This window comes from Bufo bufo, chromosome 4, assembly GCF_905171765.1.
Source record: "Bufo bufo chromosome 4, aBufBuf1.1, whole genome shotgun sequence".
NCBI lineage: Eukaryota > Metazoa > Chordata > Amphibia > Anura > Bufonidae > Bufo > Bufo bufo.
Genome location: NC_053392.1, coordinates 270,124,455 through 270,140,049, shown reverse-complemented (window position 1 = coordinate 270,140,049; position 15,595 = coordinate 270,124,455). Strand labels below are relative to the sequence as shown.

At 37.6% G+C, this 15,595-nt stretch overlaps 1 protein-coding gene across 19 annotated transcripts in view; it reads left to right on the top strand.

Annotated features, from left to right (window-relative positions):
• The window catches only part of DST (dystonin), a 572,762-nt gene that overhangs the window by 361,423 nt on the left and 195,744 nt on the right, over window positions 1-15,595 (top strand). For 16 of the 19 annotated variants that reach the window (XM_040428594.1, XM_040428595.1, XM_040428593.1 and 13 more), the window contains 7 exons: window positions 935-1,073; window positions 1,544-1,737; window positions 1,913-2,072; window positions 4,039-4,122; window positions 4,528-4,635; window positions 4,878-4,976; window positions 15,018-15,158. In XM_040428594.1, coding sequence (XP_040284528.1) covers window positions 935-1,073; window positions 1,544-1,737; window positions 1,913-2,072; window positions 4,039-4,122; window positions 4,528-4,635; window positions 4,878-4,976; window positions 15,018-15,158 — 925 coding nt within the window. Of the gene's footprint in view, window positions 1-934; window positions 1,074-1,543; window positions 1,738-1,912; window positions 2,073-4,038; window positions 4,123-4,527; window positions 4,636-4,877; window positions 4,977-6,863; window positions 9,810-11,840; window positions 15,159-15,595 lie in introns of those variants that run through there. The other 3 variants (XM_040428598.1, XM_040428592.1, XM_040428597.1) reach the window with 1 other exon arrangement.

Here is a 15,595-nt window from a genome sequence, read left to right as displayed (position 1 = left end):
GGTCTCATCACCGCGTAAATAGAAAAAGACACAATTTCCTGTGGCCAACCATTTTTGTAGCCCAGAACATATGAAAGTAGCCATATTAGAAGGCAATTTTAAATCTCAAAGAGCTAAGAGAATTTGGAAATATAATTTATGACACTCTTTGACACAGGACTGAATTTGCCCAAAGGATTTATGTCATGCTACAAGATCTAAAGAAGATCTAAAGACTCTGCTCCAGAGACAGACTCTGCTCCAGCTCTCTGAGATAATATCATTTAGAAGAAATTAAACTTTCACATGGCTTATCTATAAGCTTTTTAAATGGGGGTATTTCGGTTGCTAAACGTTAGCCCATATCCACTGAATAGGGGTTAGCTATTAGATCGGTGGGGGTCCTACTGCTGGGACCCCCATCAATCACGAGAACGGGTGCACTATACACTATACCCCTTCAGAGTGCCCTGAAATGAAAGAAGCGGCACATTGGTCATGTGAACATTCATTTCTATGGCAGTTCCAGAGACAGTGATGGTAAAGTGATGGAAACTAGGAACCTAACAGACCTCATAATAGATCAGTGGGTCTGTCAGGCACCATTGGGGAAGTATCCAGCACTGCATTGTGGTTTCTGTTTTAAAGATATTATTCTGTATAACATGGGAACACAGCCTAAGAAAAATCTGATTTACAAACTGTTTAAAAATTACTATTGTGCACACTTCTACACTTTATATAGGCATTTTTTATTTTTATTCTTAGAGGTGCACTTAATGCTTTATTCGTTTTTCTTCTCCTAGCTGTGCTGACATGTCAAGCCCACTAATAGCCTAAAAAACAGGATCCTCTACTCTTCTTTCTTGGTAGCCAATGGCTGTACTGATACTTTATTTCTCGCTGTTTGTAGCACTGCAAATGTTCCTTACTATTCTGCTTTTATCACATACAGATTAAAGACTATAAATCTAGTGCTCAAGAATACTCAAGGAGCGGAGAGCCTAGTGAAAGCATATGAGACCAAACTATGTGAAGAAGATGTCATTACAGCTGATAGAAACACAATTGATAGACTGATTGCCACCTTGAAGGTAAAGCATCTTTATGTGTGACATAGTGTTTGTTCACTTCTGCTTAATATATTGCACTCTCCCGGATTTCTACCTATGATACATTTTGACACTTAAGGGGAATTTATCTTTCTCCCTATGTCCTTTGTGCAAAACCACGGTTTTGCAACTTTTTAAATGCCATTGCGACTGTTTAAGTCGGCCCTGGCACTTTCGTCATTATTTATGCCAGAAACTGATGACTGAAATCTATGTCCGCTCTGAGATGCTGTAGATTTCAGTCTGGAACAGGTACTGCCAGAGGAGACATGTAATTTGTGACGAGGCCTGCACCTTATGGTAAATTACATGCCTCCTCCGACAGCGCGGGCTCTATCAAGACCAGCATAACACACAGTTGTCTTGATAAATCATGGCCTTAGTTATGTCGTTTTTTTGACTCTCCTTATTTTTCTGAGGATTACACTGTTAATTTGTCAATTATAACATAGCAATGGAGAACGGAGGTGGATGAAAAAAGAGAAGTGTTTCATGAACTAGAAGATGAATTGCAGAAAGCCAAAAGCATCAGTGATCAAATGTTCAAAGTGCACAAGGAGCGGGATCTGGACTTTGATTGGCACAAAGAAAAGGCGGACCAGATTGCTGAGCGGTGGCAGAATGTACATTCTCAGATTGAAAACAGGTTTGTACACATTTAATTTGGTCAGAGGCTTTTACATTTTCATCTACATTTTAAACAGAACACAATGCATAGTCATATATTGAATGTTTTGCCTACGTTCTTGAGAGCTTACAGCCCATGTGAGCATATGTGAAACAGTGATACCATTTTGTACTATATCTTGCTCCTTTAATAGGTTAAGAGACCTGGAAGGAATAAGCAAGTCTCTAAAATATTACAAAGAATCTTACTTGGCACTTGATTCCTGGATTAGGCAAATAGAGGATGGACAAAGTAAGTTGCAGGATGGCATCTCCAATAGTAAGGCCCTTTCCAAACTTTTGGACCAACAGAAGGTAACCTGGACTTCTATTAAAATTCCTGTATGTTTTTAGTTGTTATGTAATACCATTGTGTACTGATTACCTAGTCGGCAGCACTTATTCAAGATTTACAAGGATTTTTAGGAATTCTACATTTCTTCTCAAAATACTACTACTATGAGTAAGCCTTGCGGACTACCTGTTGACTACAAACATCTGGGTGGTCCACACTTAACTCTGTAATGACATTCTCCAGTTAGCAGCTGCATGGAGATTGTGCAGTTGTGCTGTATATTGGCACAGTATATATCGATCAGGAGTGGCAGTGCTACTTCCTGCTCCGATCCTATAACAATCATGTGATTAGTATTTGTGCATTATGCTAGGTTTTAGGAAGCCCAGATCAGCTCTGCAGCAAGGTTTGACAGCGCTCTATTCCCCCTGTAACTGGGGCTAGTATGTCAGACCCCAATTACAGGAAAAATTAGCCATAAAAGCAGTGCCATACATAGAAATGATGGGCCCCATAGCAAAACTCAGAATTGCAATAATTGCATTAACCTAATACGAACAGCATTGTTTTATGTGCATTGTGTTTGTAATGTTCACACACAGCATCTTAAGGGTTAAAATGGCAGAACTAGTTCCAGTCCTGTCAGTTTCAGCAATGTATCAGCTATATAGCAGACACCAAAAGGTGATCACTGTGCTACACATCTACATAGCAGAGCAGGAAGCGGTTAAAAGAAAAAAAAAGAAAAATGGTATAAAGTAGAACTGGCTTAGTTGCCCATAGCAACCAATCAGATTCCATCTTTCATTTTCCAAAGGAGCTGTGAAAAATGAAAGGTGGAATCTGATTGGTTGCTATGGATTGGTTGCTATGCTCAGCCAGGGCAATAAAGGACTGAATTCCTTGAATTTCAAGTATGTGTCTGTGAGGGGCTTTAGGCATATGGAGGTTGCTGTGTAGTCAGTAAGCAGTGCATATATATACAGTCAGTATAATAAACACACACCAGCACTCCTACTAACCCCACCTTGTCCCTACTATTCATATATTACACACCTACACCTAGTCTCAGCCAGCAGACACATACAGCAGTCAGCCATGAACATTGTAGTGTTCTACTTCTGCAGGTCACTGGTCGGAAGGTCAGAGAAGTAAAGCTCTGCTTCTGTAATGAAGGACAGGTCAGGTCACAGTGCAGAGCAGGGAACACAGCATCTCCCTGCTTATTAATCAGATGGTGGGTAACTGCAGGGGCAAGGAGGAAGGAAGCCGTGCGTTTAGGTCGGAAAAGGGGGCATGGCCAGGCCCTTCACACGGGCCCCATAGCAACTGCCTAGTCTGCCTATATGAGCGGTACGCCAGTGCATAAAAGCTATATTAAATGCTCCCAAAAGGACCTGTGTGACCTTATGTGGGCAGAAAAGAGGTCATTTATTATCCAGAAATAAGCCTACACTAGCCGTTGCGCCGCAATCTGCAACTTTTCCTATGCCAGGTCTAAAAAAGTGGGCATGGCGTGGGCCTGGAAGGGAACAGGCTGGCCCCAGTGATCATAAACTGTATATCCCCTCTATCATAATGACTATTACGGCATAGTTTAAAACATTTATTTTAGTTGTGTTTTGTACTAAAGAAAACATTAAAGCAAAAAAAAAGAAAAGGAAAATGCACCTGGTTAGCAAGGGGAGTACATGGCCTGGTTTTGAACTGGTTAAAGGAGTTGTCTCATGAAAACGGCTTTTCTCAATATGCTCTGTTAGGGCATATGGACATCATAGAAAGGGTACCCCACCACTACTGCAGGTTAAAGATGTGTGGCTGGCAAGCAAAATCGGCTGTTTGCTAGGGGTGGTGGGAATGGAATTGTGCAATTTTAGTAACAACTATGAAGAGTCATGAATTCAAGGAATTTTGTGGTCATCAAATTCTGTTAATTACTTTGCAGAAGATTGTATTGTTACTCATTTCTGTTTCTTGTTATTATAGAATTTGATTTCTGAAATTGAGATGAAACAAAGCAAAATTGACGAATGCCAGAAGTATTCTGAACAGTATTCTCTGGCTATTAAGGTATGTACTTTTTATCAGTTGCCGTCCTAATATAATATTCACTCCGTATACCTGAATGTGATGCCAAAGAGTCTGATCCCCGCCTATTAATAAACTCTCACACAAAACATACACGGAAGTCCCACAGAGCTTCATATTATGAAGCCACAGGGACTTTGTGTGCCAGCATAGCTCGTTACATCGGGTGCCATATGAAAGAAATATTCTCCCCTAGCTCTGTATTCAGTATATTGTACCTTGGTATGAAATTGGTGGCACAATATGGTCCCATACATCTCCACGGGTGGCCATTACAGATTCATACAAAACGGAGCAATATGGCTGTGTAGTGGATCTACAAATTTTTTTAAATTCTAATATGTAGGCCAAATTGGCGTTAAAACTTAGCATCTTTATGTTTTAAAGGACTATGAATTACAGCTGATGACTTACAGAGCACTCGTGGACTCGCATCAGAAATCTCCAATGAAACGTAGACGCTTCCAGAGCTCATCTGATGTCGTTGTACAAGAGGTAATTTTTATAATATTTAGAGGCTAATCTTCTGTGATATATTTACAGTAATACTTAGGAAATGTAGAGGTACATTAGTAAACTGTTTGCTTGTAATCATACAATCTGTTAGGTTTGCTATATTGCTTGGCGTAACATAGATATTATATAGCAATGTTATCTGTGTCTTTGTTATGTCTATGTGAATTGTATGTGATATAAATCCTACATTATTGCATAAAATATACCTTTTTCCTATCTAGTATATGGATCTAAGGACCCGTTACTCTGCCTTGCTGACTTTAGTTACCCAGTTTATAAAATTTTCTGGAGAAACTTTGAAAAGATTGGAAGAAGAGGAGGTAAAGATACAAGTTAGAACTCTTACATTGAGATTAAAGTTTTTTTTTAAATACTTTTCTTTCATTCTGGGCACTGTCGGTGAGGGAAATATTTCTCATTTTCAGTTTCTTTTGCATTATATAAATGTTGGTGTTCTTTTTGGTGGTGGTTTACTATGCATTATTTCTGCTAAGTAGGAGTAAGGTTTATGTATTTAAAAGAAAATATCATATGACAGTAAATTTATTAGCTTTATACATAGAAATTATTTAGGAGTTTACAATGCAAGTTTAAGCAATAGTGATGTCTTCCAATTCATAACAGTAATCAAAAGTACAATTGTGCATTATAACAATAATACAGACATATTTTAGCAAATAAAGCTGTAAGCTCCAAAGAATTAGCTCGTTAACAACAGTATCAGACATGACAGAATGCAGATATTTGGCTTATATTTGAGGTACATATATAGCCAATTCGGCTGTTTCCTATAGTAGTTTCACATGACTTAATGAATAACTACAACAGCAACCAAAATACTATATTATTATCATTGATACCTGCAGAATGCTAGAATACAGAATACAATATTTTGCTTTACTTTTACTTTCAGGGTCATCTACATGAATAAGTAAGATTGGTTATGTGTTTTCTTTTATTTTAGTAGCTGTGTAAGACTATTTACTTTTATTCATGATATCATTGTAATATTTAGGGTAATAAGCATCCTGCCTTTGCATTAGCTTCCACGTATAACAAATAAAGTTACTTGTACTCTCTGTTATGTTTTCTGTGTGGGTGTGCATGGTTTATGTTGTATGCACATTCTGGGCTTTTCTTTTTAATAATAGCTTAAACATTCTGCAGATATTTTGTCTACTGTACAGTATGTATTTTGCTTCTATGGACTTGGGTGTCTTGCTTCTTATTATTCTTCTGATACTTCACTCACGAGACAAGGTGGTTGAATCTTAATCTTTCAATTGGTTGGAAGAGGTAAGTCATTAAATATATGTATTTTATTACTTTAATAATGATTTATATTAAACTAAAGTGTTATGGTCCCTTTACATGGGACGACAGAGCAGCAGATTGTCAGGAAGGAAGCTGCTCGCTGGTGGAGGAGACCACTGCTATTACATACAGTGATCTCCTCCAGAGTATGGGGAGGAGCTATGGCTAATGCCATTGCCCCATACAGTTGTTTGCCGGCCTCAGATTGTGTTTACACAACACAATCTACTGCCGGCAAATGATTTTTGTGTGTGCACAAATGATTGGATTAACTGATGAACGAGTGTTTTGCATGTTCATCGGGTAATTGGCAGTTGGGTGTGGTGAGATACAGCTAGCACACTGGTACATTTGCCAAGGTACTTGTGTGTTGACCAGTGAGTTCCTAGCACCCATTCTGTTGCACTTAATATAATCCCTGCTTGAGACTTATCAAGACCCAGGAGCTGTACCCCTATCATGTCTGCAGCATTGTGATCCAGCTGCCAGTACCAGCAGAGAACGCCGGGAATTGGCCAGGCACAAACCGCTCTGTGCAGCGGTTTCTGTCTGGCCGGTTCTCCTCATTTTTGCTGGAATGCAGCCAGATCTCCTCCGGACCCCATTAAACTTAATGGGGACAGCGGTCATTACAGTCACATCCGGCAGTGCCTGGTCCGGAGAATTCTGGCAGGCTGTGCTCTATCGGAATAGCTGTTGCAGATGTGAAAGTAGCCTAACTTTATCTTGATTTTTCAGTTTATATAATATTATTGTCTCTTAAAACTCAGATCAATTTGATCAAATATGTTAAATTGCGTTTATGGCTTCATTTTTACAAAATAACTTTGGACTGTGCATTTTAGAGCAAAATATATTGAAAAGGTAATTTGTTTCTTTTTATTTAATCATAGACTGTGATGTACTCAGTGCATTCGTCCTTGTCCACTTACCCAGAATTAGCAGAACAGCAAAAAGCCAGTGCAGAGGAAAACAAGGTGCTCTTGAAAAGAATTCAGGAGCTTGAGCTAACACTAGAAGAAGTGAAAAAACAAAAACATCTACTAGAACAAGAATTGCCCAAAGTAAGAGCTGCTGCTGAGATGGAGATTAAAAAACACCAAAAGGCAGTGGAAGAATTGACATTGCAAAAAAAAAAGGCTGAATATGAGGTGCACCAGTTCCGTTTAGAGCTGGAAACCACAGTCAAACTGAAAACAGCAGCTGAGCAGCAGCTAGAACATATACGCCAGTTGACACGACAAGCAGAATCTAAACGCGAAGCTGTAGAAGACAAGCTTAGAGCATTTAAGACCCAAATAGAGGAAAGCACTACAGCAAGAAGGCGGCTAGAGGACCATTTGAAGAGAAAAGAAATTGATGTTCAAGATCTGGAAAATAAAAAACTCAGTCTGATGGCTGAACTGAAACGGAAAGCTGAGATAGAAGAAGAACTCTTGAGACAGATAAAACACCTTGAAAGTGACCTTGTATTTCAGAAAAAGATTGTAGAGGAGAAAATGGAATATGAAACAAAAAGACAATATTCAGATTCATTATATAGTTATTCTTCTGCTAAGGAAATGGTGGTCCCTGCGCGATCTGGACAAGAGGCTCATTATGTGATTGAATCAAACATGAGAGGGCCTCAAATGGAACAGTATGTTAAAAAAGCAGAAACCCTTAGGCAGCAGCTTGATGAACTTACACTGGTTCACAAAAAAACTGAGAATGAGCTAAAACAGTATAAAGCAGAACTAAGTACACTACAAATACAAAAGGCAGCTGCAGATGAGAAGAACCGCCAGCTAAAAAATCAGTTGGACGATGCACATAATATGTTGCAGCAACTTAAACTTGAAATAGAACAAAAGAACCAGTTAGAACAGAGTTATGTTTTGCAACTTAGAGAGGTGGAGCGAAAGCTTTATCAGAGTCAGGATAAGGCTGAAGAAGTGATGCAAGAGGCTAATGATCTTAAAAAGATTCGAAAGAGTTTTGAGGAAGAATTAAAGATATTGCAACAAGATAAAGTCTCCCTTGAGCATAAGATTAAGATGCAAAAAGCAGACTATGATGATGTCAGAGAAAAGCTAAAAGTTTGCCAGGAAGGACTGAGGCAGAAAGAAATGTCTGAAAGAAATAGCCTTCAAAAAATATCCTTCCTGGAAGAAGATTTAACTAGAAAGAAACAAGATGTGGATGAATTCCGAAAGCGAATTGAGGACCTTACCAGTTCAAACGCAAAAGCAAAGAGCAGTCATAAAATTCTAAATTCACAAATAAGTAATTTGCATCAAGAAAAGATTGTATTTGAACAGAGGTCACAATCTCAAAGTGGAGAGGTTGAAAATTTACGGGATCAACTCAAGAAAACTCAAGATGAGCTCCACCAAACTGTTAGGGCACAGAAAGAGCAGCAACAAAAATGTATAAAGCTGCAAGATGAGATAACAAAAAGCAATCAGTGGTCAAATACTCTGAAGATTAAGTTTGATGATCTTACTAAATCTCACAATGAAACAGAAATGATGTTGAGGAAGGTTAAAACTGAGTGTGAGAAAACAATCATAGAAAGAAATAATTTGCATAAAAATTTAGATACAGTAAAATCACAGCTAGAAAGTACCAAGGAACAAATGAGGGTTACCAGTGAGCAACTGCAAAAACAGTCTAAGGGAGAGTATGAAACTCAAAACATGGCTAAAAGGCTAGAAGAAGAATTATCAAAATCTAAAAATTACCTAAGTGAAATCAGGCAAAAATGTGACAAGCAAAGCTTAACAATACTGAATTCTGAAAAGGAGATACGAAATCTAAAAGCTGAATTAAACAATTTAACTGTGGAAAAGCGCTTAGTGGACCAGAAGCTACAGCAGCACCAGACACAACTTCAGGACATGACTACGAAATTCAAGAAAGCGCAAGATGATCTTCACAAGAAGATTGTAGATGAGCAAGTAGCACAGAAAAAGCTTATGTTGTACCAAGAAGAATCTGCAAAATACAAAAATTCAGCAGAAGACTTCAGGAAAAAACTGGAGAAGTCAATGGAATCTAGTTTTAGCACTGAAAATAATTATTCAAACATGAGGCTCGAAGTTGTTGGTTTGAAACAAGAGAAGGCAATGTTAGAAGAAAAGATTAAATTGATGAAAGTTGAACTTTCAGAACTACAGGAAAGATTGCAGAGATGTCAAGAGCAATTAAACTTGGAGAAAAAATCTGGACTGGAAAGTATCCAGAATTGTCGAAAGCTAGAGGAAGAACTGGAGGTTCAAAAACGTGCTGTTGAAAGTTTTAAACAGAAAGTTGACCTGCAGAGACAAGACCATATAAACCAGTTAAGATATCTACAGAGTGAGATTCAGCAAAATAATAGTATAAGAAGCCCTTTTCATAAAAATGAATTTGAAGTAAAAGGAAACAGCTATATTATGTCCTCCCCTGGTTCCCAACAAGATTTTGATGGACTTAGCCAAAGAACCAACGCTTCTCCAATGCTGAGACGAAAGCTAGATAGTCATCTAGAAGTCAGTAGTCCTGTGTTTAACTCTGCACTCATTGAACAAAAGAAGCACTTGGATGGTTATGATGACAGTGTGCAGAAGGAACTCCAAATACAGCTGTCCAGAATAAAGCAGTCCCTTGATGTCGGAGAGAAAGCGAAGCCATTTACTGAGTACATTACGCAGACCAGCACAGAGCTTCAAATATCTATTGATAACAACAATGCTTACAAACAGCTGTCAGAGCTAGACGCTATAAAAGATAAAAGTATACAAAATGCCATTCAAGCTTTAAGAATTGAAGAGGAGAAAATTGGAAAAGAGCTAGGAAAATTTGATCAACCTGTGGAGGTATTTTATGCATATCCTCATTGCTAATTGCTATAAAAGTTAAATGGCATGTTTTGCTAGCTTATATGCTTATTTTGTTTAACTTGGTAATTAAACCATTTGCTTACATAGATTGCAGTTAATATGCCAGTTATCATGGTATACTAAATGTAAATAATCTGTAGATTTTATATAATATTGCCTAAAGGGAATTTGTCACCAGCAACCTCCCTATCCAACTGTTTGCATAGATACATGGCTGTGGTTCACCTGGTTAAATAGCTTTTTTTTCTTTTGTTCATCTGTGGCTAAGTTCTTTACTTGATACTTTTTCTTAATATGCAAATTAGGCATTTGACGCAGTGAGGGCTTCACCATTGCTCTTGTTGCACCCAAGCTCCGCTCATTTCTGTGGCCAGCCTCTCCTTTGCTGCTTTGCCACTTATTGGCCCCGTTAAAGAAGCCAGGGAGGGGCTGGGCAGAGAAACGAGTAGAGCTTGGGTGCAACCAAAGCAATAGTGACACCCTCATTGCACCAAAGGCCTAATTTGCATATTATCAAAAACTGTAACTCGCAAATTGAGTAATGGATCAACAAAAGAAAACAGTGTTTTCCCACCAGTAAGCAAAGACACAGCTATGTGTCTATTTATTTTGATAGGGAGGTCGCTGGTGACAGATTCCCTATAAGGTAAATCTGTCAGGTGATTTTGAAGAATAGTTGAGTTCTGTGATATGGTGCGGAGCAAAGCAGAGTAAAACCTGACAGGACTCCTAAGAGTGACAGTGAGAGTCCTGATAACTCCACCCATACAGGATGATTGACAGCTCTCCCTTTATTAGTGTGTACCCAGAAGGCTGTCAATCACAGTGTGTGGGAAAAGTAAACAGGACCCTTACTGTCCATTCTTGGACTATTGTCAGGATTTATTCTGCTTTTATTGTACCTAACAATTTTGCCCGAGTCCAGCTTTGACAGAAGGGGAAGGGGGGCTGCTTTAGCTGCTGATATCTCCTGATTACTAGCAGCTAGAGGCATGGGCCTGGTCTTGTTTGAAAACTGACATTCCAGCAGCATTATGACAGCATTATCATCATTTTACCAACCCACATAATAAAATATATTTTTTTTATCTTTCCCCCTAAAATTTAATAAAATTTATTTAATACGCTATATATACACCCCAAAATGGTTCCTATAACACTTACAACTCATCCTGCAAGATAAATAACAAAATAGAAGGAAGAATTAAAAGTTTATGACTGCTGGAACACAAAGAGGGAATTGGTTACTGGTCATTAAGGCTAAAATTAATGATGTTACTAAGAGGTTAAAATATGCAGTTGTGTCCCCTGGGTTGTATGTCTACAAGATTTACTTCAGACACATATTAAAAATCTACAATAAAAGTGACATTTTGGGTGGGTTTTTCTAATTTTAATGTGAATGTGAGAAGGTTAACATGGTATCAAATTCAGAGTGTCTTTTCAGTCCCAGATGATCTGCAAAACACTTGGTGCATGGATTACGGATTTACGGTAGTGTTCTTCCGAACACAAGTTAGAGGTTCAATCATTGTCCTGACCTCCGTAATCTGCTCCAACATGCTATTGGGTTTAATAAAATCATATATAAGGAACTCCTGTGGTCCAGTACAGTACAAGTGCACGGACAAACAAATTCTGCACCAACTTGCATAAACCTATACAACATAGAGCTTAGCTTCTCTCCCTCTACAATATGGTGCTTTCAGATAGGGCAGCATAAATCACCTTACAGGTTCACTTTAAGCTGTTGTTTAAGTCAGATGCATATCCTAGTTAGGTTTACAGCTTATGTAAATATACTATTTGTTGTATTTAAATGCATGGCTTTGCGGGTCTTTGTTGGAAAGTGGCTTCCGTGGGTCTTTTTTAGATTTTGATGTTCAGAATTGATTATTAGAAATGCTTATCTGTGTTTTTATGCTGCGTTAGATATTTTGTTTATTTGATAGCTATATATAGGTGTTATTCCTAACCACCCATCCTTTATTTTAAATATGTTTACAGATAGTGAAGAGCAAGCAGTATGATTTGACTGTTGAAGTTACAACTGTAAAACAGGAAAAAGAATTCCTGCTTAACAATGAAGATCAGGTTTTTGAAGAACGTAATGTTTTGGAAAGATTTAGGAGAACAGATGTACCGAAGATGGGTTATATATCCTCCAGTTATAAAAGCTATGCAGGCTCTGAGACTTCTTTGAGTGACAGTTCTTCTACTGATGATAGGTTTATCTTCCAAGGTCTCAGAAAAAATGTGTCTGCTAAACAAATGGTAGAAGCTAAAGTAATTGATGCCAAAACAATAGAACAGCTTGAGTTAGGTCAAACAACTGTTCAAAAAATTCAGAAAAAATTCGACAAATACCTGTCGAAAGCTACTGCAATAGCAGGTTTATACCTTGAATCGAGCAGAGAAAGAGTACCTTTTTGGTTAGCTGCCAAAAAAGGAATTATTGATAAAGGTATAGCTTTGGAGTATATAGAAGCACAAGTAGCGACAGGTTTTATCATTGATCCTTCTACAGGCAAAAAATATTCTGTTGAGGAGGCCATCAGCTGTGGACTTGTTGACCACGAATTTAAAGAAAAACTCCTTGAAGCTGAAAAAGCTGCCTTAGGATACATTCATTCTGGCAAACAGTTGTCTGTTTTCCAGGCAATTGAGACTAGACTTCTTGAAAGACAGAAAGGGAAAAGGATCCTTGAAGCTCAGATCGCCACAGGTGGTGTCATTGACCCAGTTAAAAGCATAAGAATCCCATCTGAAGTGGCAGTTCTGAAGGGTTTGTTAAATCATACGACATTAAAGTTTTTACATGAACCAGCTAGCAATGTGAAAGGTTTTCACTTTCCCACCAGTAAGCAGAGTATGTATTATTCAGATTTGCTACAATTGTGTGTCCTCGATTTAGATAGCAAAACATTCCTTTTACCAATTGGTGAAAGACAAATTACAGCATTTTCAGCAGAAAGAGGTCACAAAATATGCATAGTAGATGTTCGATCTGGTACAGAAATGACACGTTTTGAGGCATTTGAAAGAGGTCTCCTAGACAAGGAAACATATACTGACCTTTCACAGGCTGAGTGCCAGTGGGAGAGCTCCACAGTTTTTGACTCCCAGGGCAAGTCACAAGTACACTTAACTGATCGTAAGACAGGAAGACAGTTTATTTTAGAGGATGCTGTTTCTCAAGGTAAAATTGACTCATCACTAATTATCAAATTTAAAGAAGGGATCCTTTCAGCCATTCAGCTAGCTGACATTTTAGTAACTAAAACAAGACCCAGTAAGGATCCTAACAGTCCTATAGCAGGATACTGGATTTATGAAAACAACGAAAGGGTTTCTGTCTTTAAAGCATTGAGAAGAAACATGGTAGACAGATTAACAGTGTTTAGATGTCTTGAGGCTCAGATTAGCACCGGAGGGATCATTGATCCTTCAAATGGGAAAAAATATAATGTGTCAGATGCTTTATGTAAAGGACTAATTGATGATGTTTGTGCTAAGCAAATTCAGCAGTGTGAGGTCTCATACAATGGAGTTACCCATCCCACAACAAAGGCCATTTTATCTGTTGGTGAAGCTATGAACTTAAACATATTCAACAAAGAAATTGGTTACAGATGCCTAGAGTATCAATACTTAACTGGAGGATTAATAGATCCCAGGTCTCATTCACGGCTTTCATTGGCGGATGCAATCAAACAAGGAATTGTTGATTCTGCCACAGCAACAAAACTAAAGGATGAGAAGTCATATGTCAAAAATCTTACCTGTCCCCAAACCAGGAGGAAATTATCCTACAAGGAGGCTTTAGAGAAAGCAGTTTATGACTGTCATACTGGACTACGTTTAATGGAGTCACCTCTGCCTCTGATTGTTGGAATACCCAGCCTTTACTTTTCTTCACAATAAAGACAACCACATTGTCTAAAGAATATGCCACAAGGAGAAACCAATGAAGCAATCTATTGGATTTCCATTGTGAGGAAGTCCAAACAGGCGTCAAGCTGAAGTGAGGAAGCCGGTTATTAATGATGGAGGCTTATAGTGAACATTGATATTTTTGTTTTTACCTTCATTACCTCTTTTTACATACTGTGGTATGTATGTTGCTGATTATCAGCAATAGCAACACTGAGCTTGTTGTGTTTTTTAATATGCTCCAATTTAGTTTCACCTAATGACACAGTACATCTATATTGTTTTATTTGAATGCTTTTCTTTACCTAGGGGGAAGATTCAGTTCTATACCATAGCCCTTTATCCAATGCCCCTTTGCACCCTGGGTATATTACACTACCCCCTATCTATTACTTGCACATTACTTAGCATATATAGAAGGTCTGCGTCTATATACACAAAGCTAAAATTAAAAACACACAATTTTGTATTGGAGGTACACTCACCTTGGCACATGAATATTTAAATTTGCTATGACAGTGAACACTGAAGCAAAGACCGTATTCTATGTTTTTGTTCCAATAATGGTAACAGAAAGTGGAACCTTAATGCTAGCTAAGTCCAAAATATCTTCTTGGAAGGTGTATCTGAGTGTCTTTGCTGTTTTTAAGGTAAAGCAAATTGTAAGTATGTTTGGAGACACAGTTAATGAAGTGTTTTCTTAAGAAGATGTTTGCATACTTATATATATATATATATATCATTTTTATTTTTATTTTTTTACCTGTTATGGTCAAGCTAATGCAAAGGCAGAAAGTATAAGTTGATGTTTAATTGTGGATCTTTAATGGTTTTTACTATTATCTTCCTTTCAAACAAATTGTACTTTGAGGTTGATTAAGTTATGCATATTTCACTGGGAGAATAATATACTATTGTCCAAAACATGCATTTTTTATCTTGTTTTTGCCTTACAGTATCTAAACATTATCATCAAATTCTGTATATAGCTAATACCAAAATGTTGGTAGCCACATTTCCAAAATAGTGTGTAATGACCATTTGTGAATATTACTAAACACTGTGGGTGAATAGACCTCATAGTTCTAGTGAGTTCTACTTTGTATTGATATCATATTTTTATAGATATCTTGTGTATCAGGACAAAATCGAATGTAACTAAAGTACATTTTATTTTTGAACATTTTCAGAACATTTTGCTTCTTCATATGTAATGTTTATATGTGTTTTACATCATGCATTTATTGCTAGAAATCATTGGAAGAGGAAAAACGAGAGCATGTAAAGAAGGCAGGTGACATACTGAATTGGGTGTCTAAAGTCACTAAAACTCTAAGTAAAGAAGGAGGAGACAGAGAGAGAGCAGGAATGACACCCACTTCTAAGCACCAGGTATTGGAAAACACTATTTGGTAATCAAAATTCATTAACTACAGTATATTAATGTTTTGTTTGCGAAGCAATAAAATTGTATCTTGTATCCTATATACTATGTTTCACTGGTTGTAAGCAACGGAACATTTGTATATTACCAACTTATTAAAAACAACAAATATTACTTTATTGTTTAGTAAAAGTTTTTTTCTGGTCTACCTTGCAGCACCTCACCAGTTTTTCAAATTTTTAAAACAATAATTTATTCTGTCTGCACTGAGTAGCAATTTTGACTGAGCATGACTTATAGAAAACACTCTTCTATCGGTATCATATTGAATACATTATTATGGGTCTTGAGTCTTTTAAGTGATATTTACTTTCCAATTTCCAGTTTTTATCATAGTTTCCAATATATCCTAGGACATTTAAACCCCACCCCGGGCACCAACCTG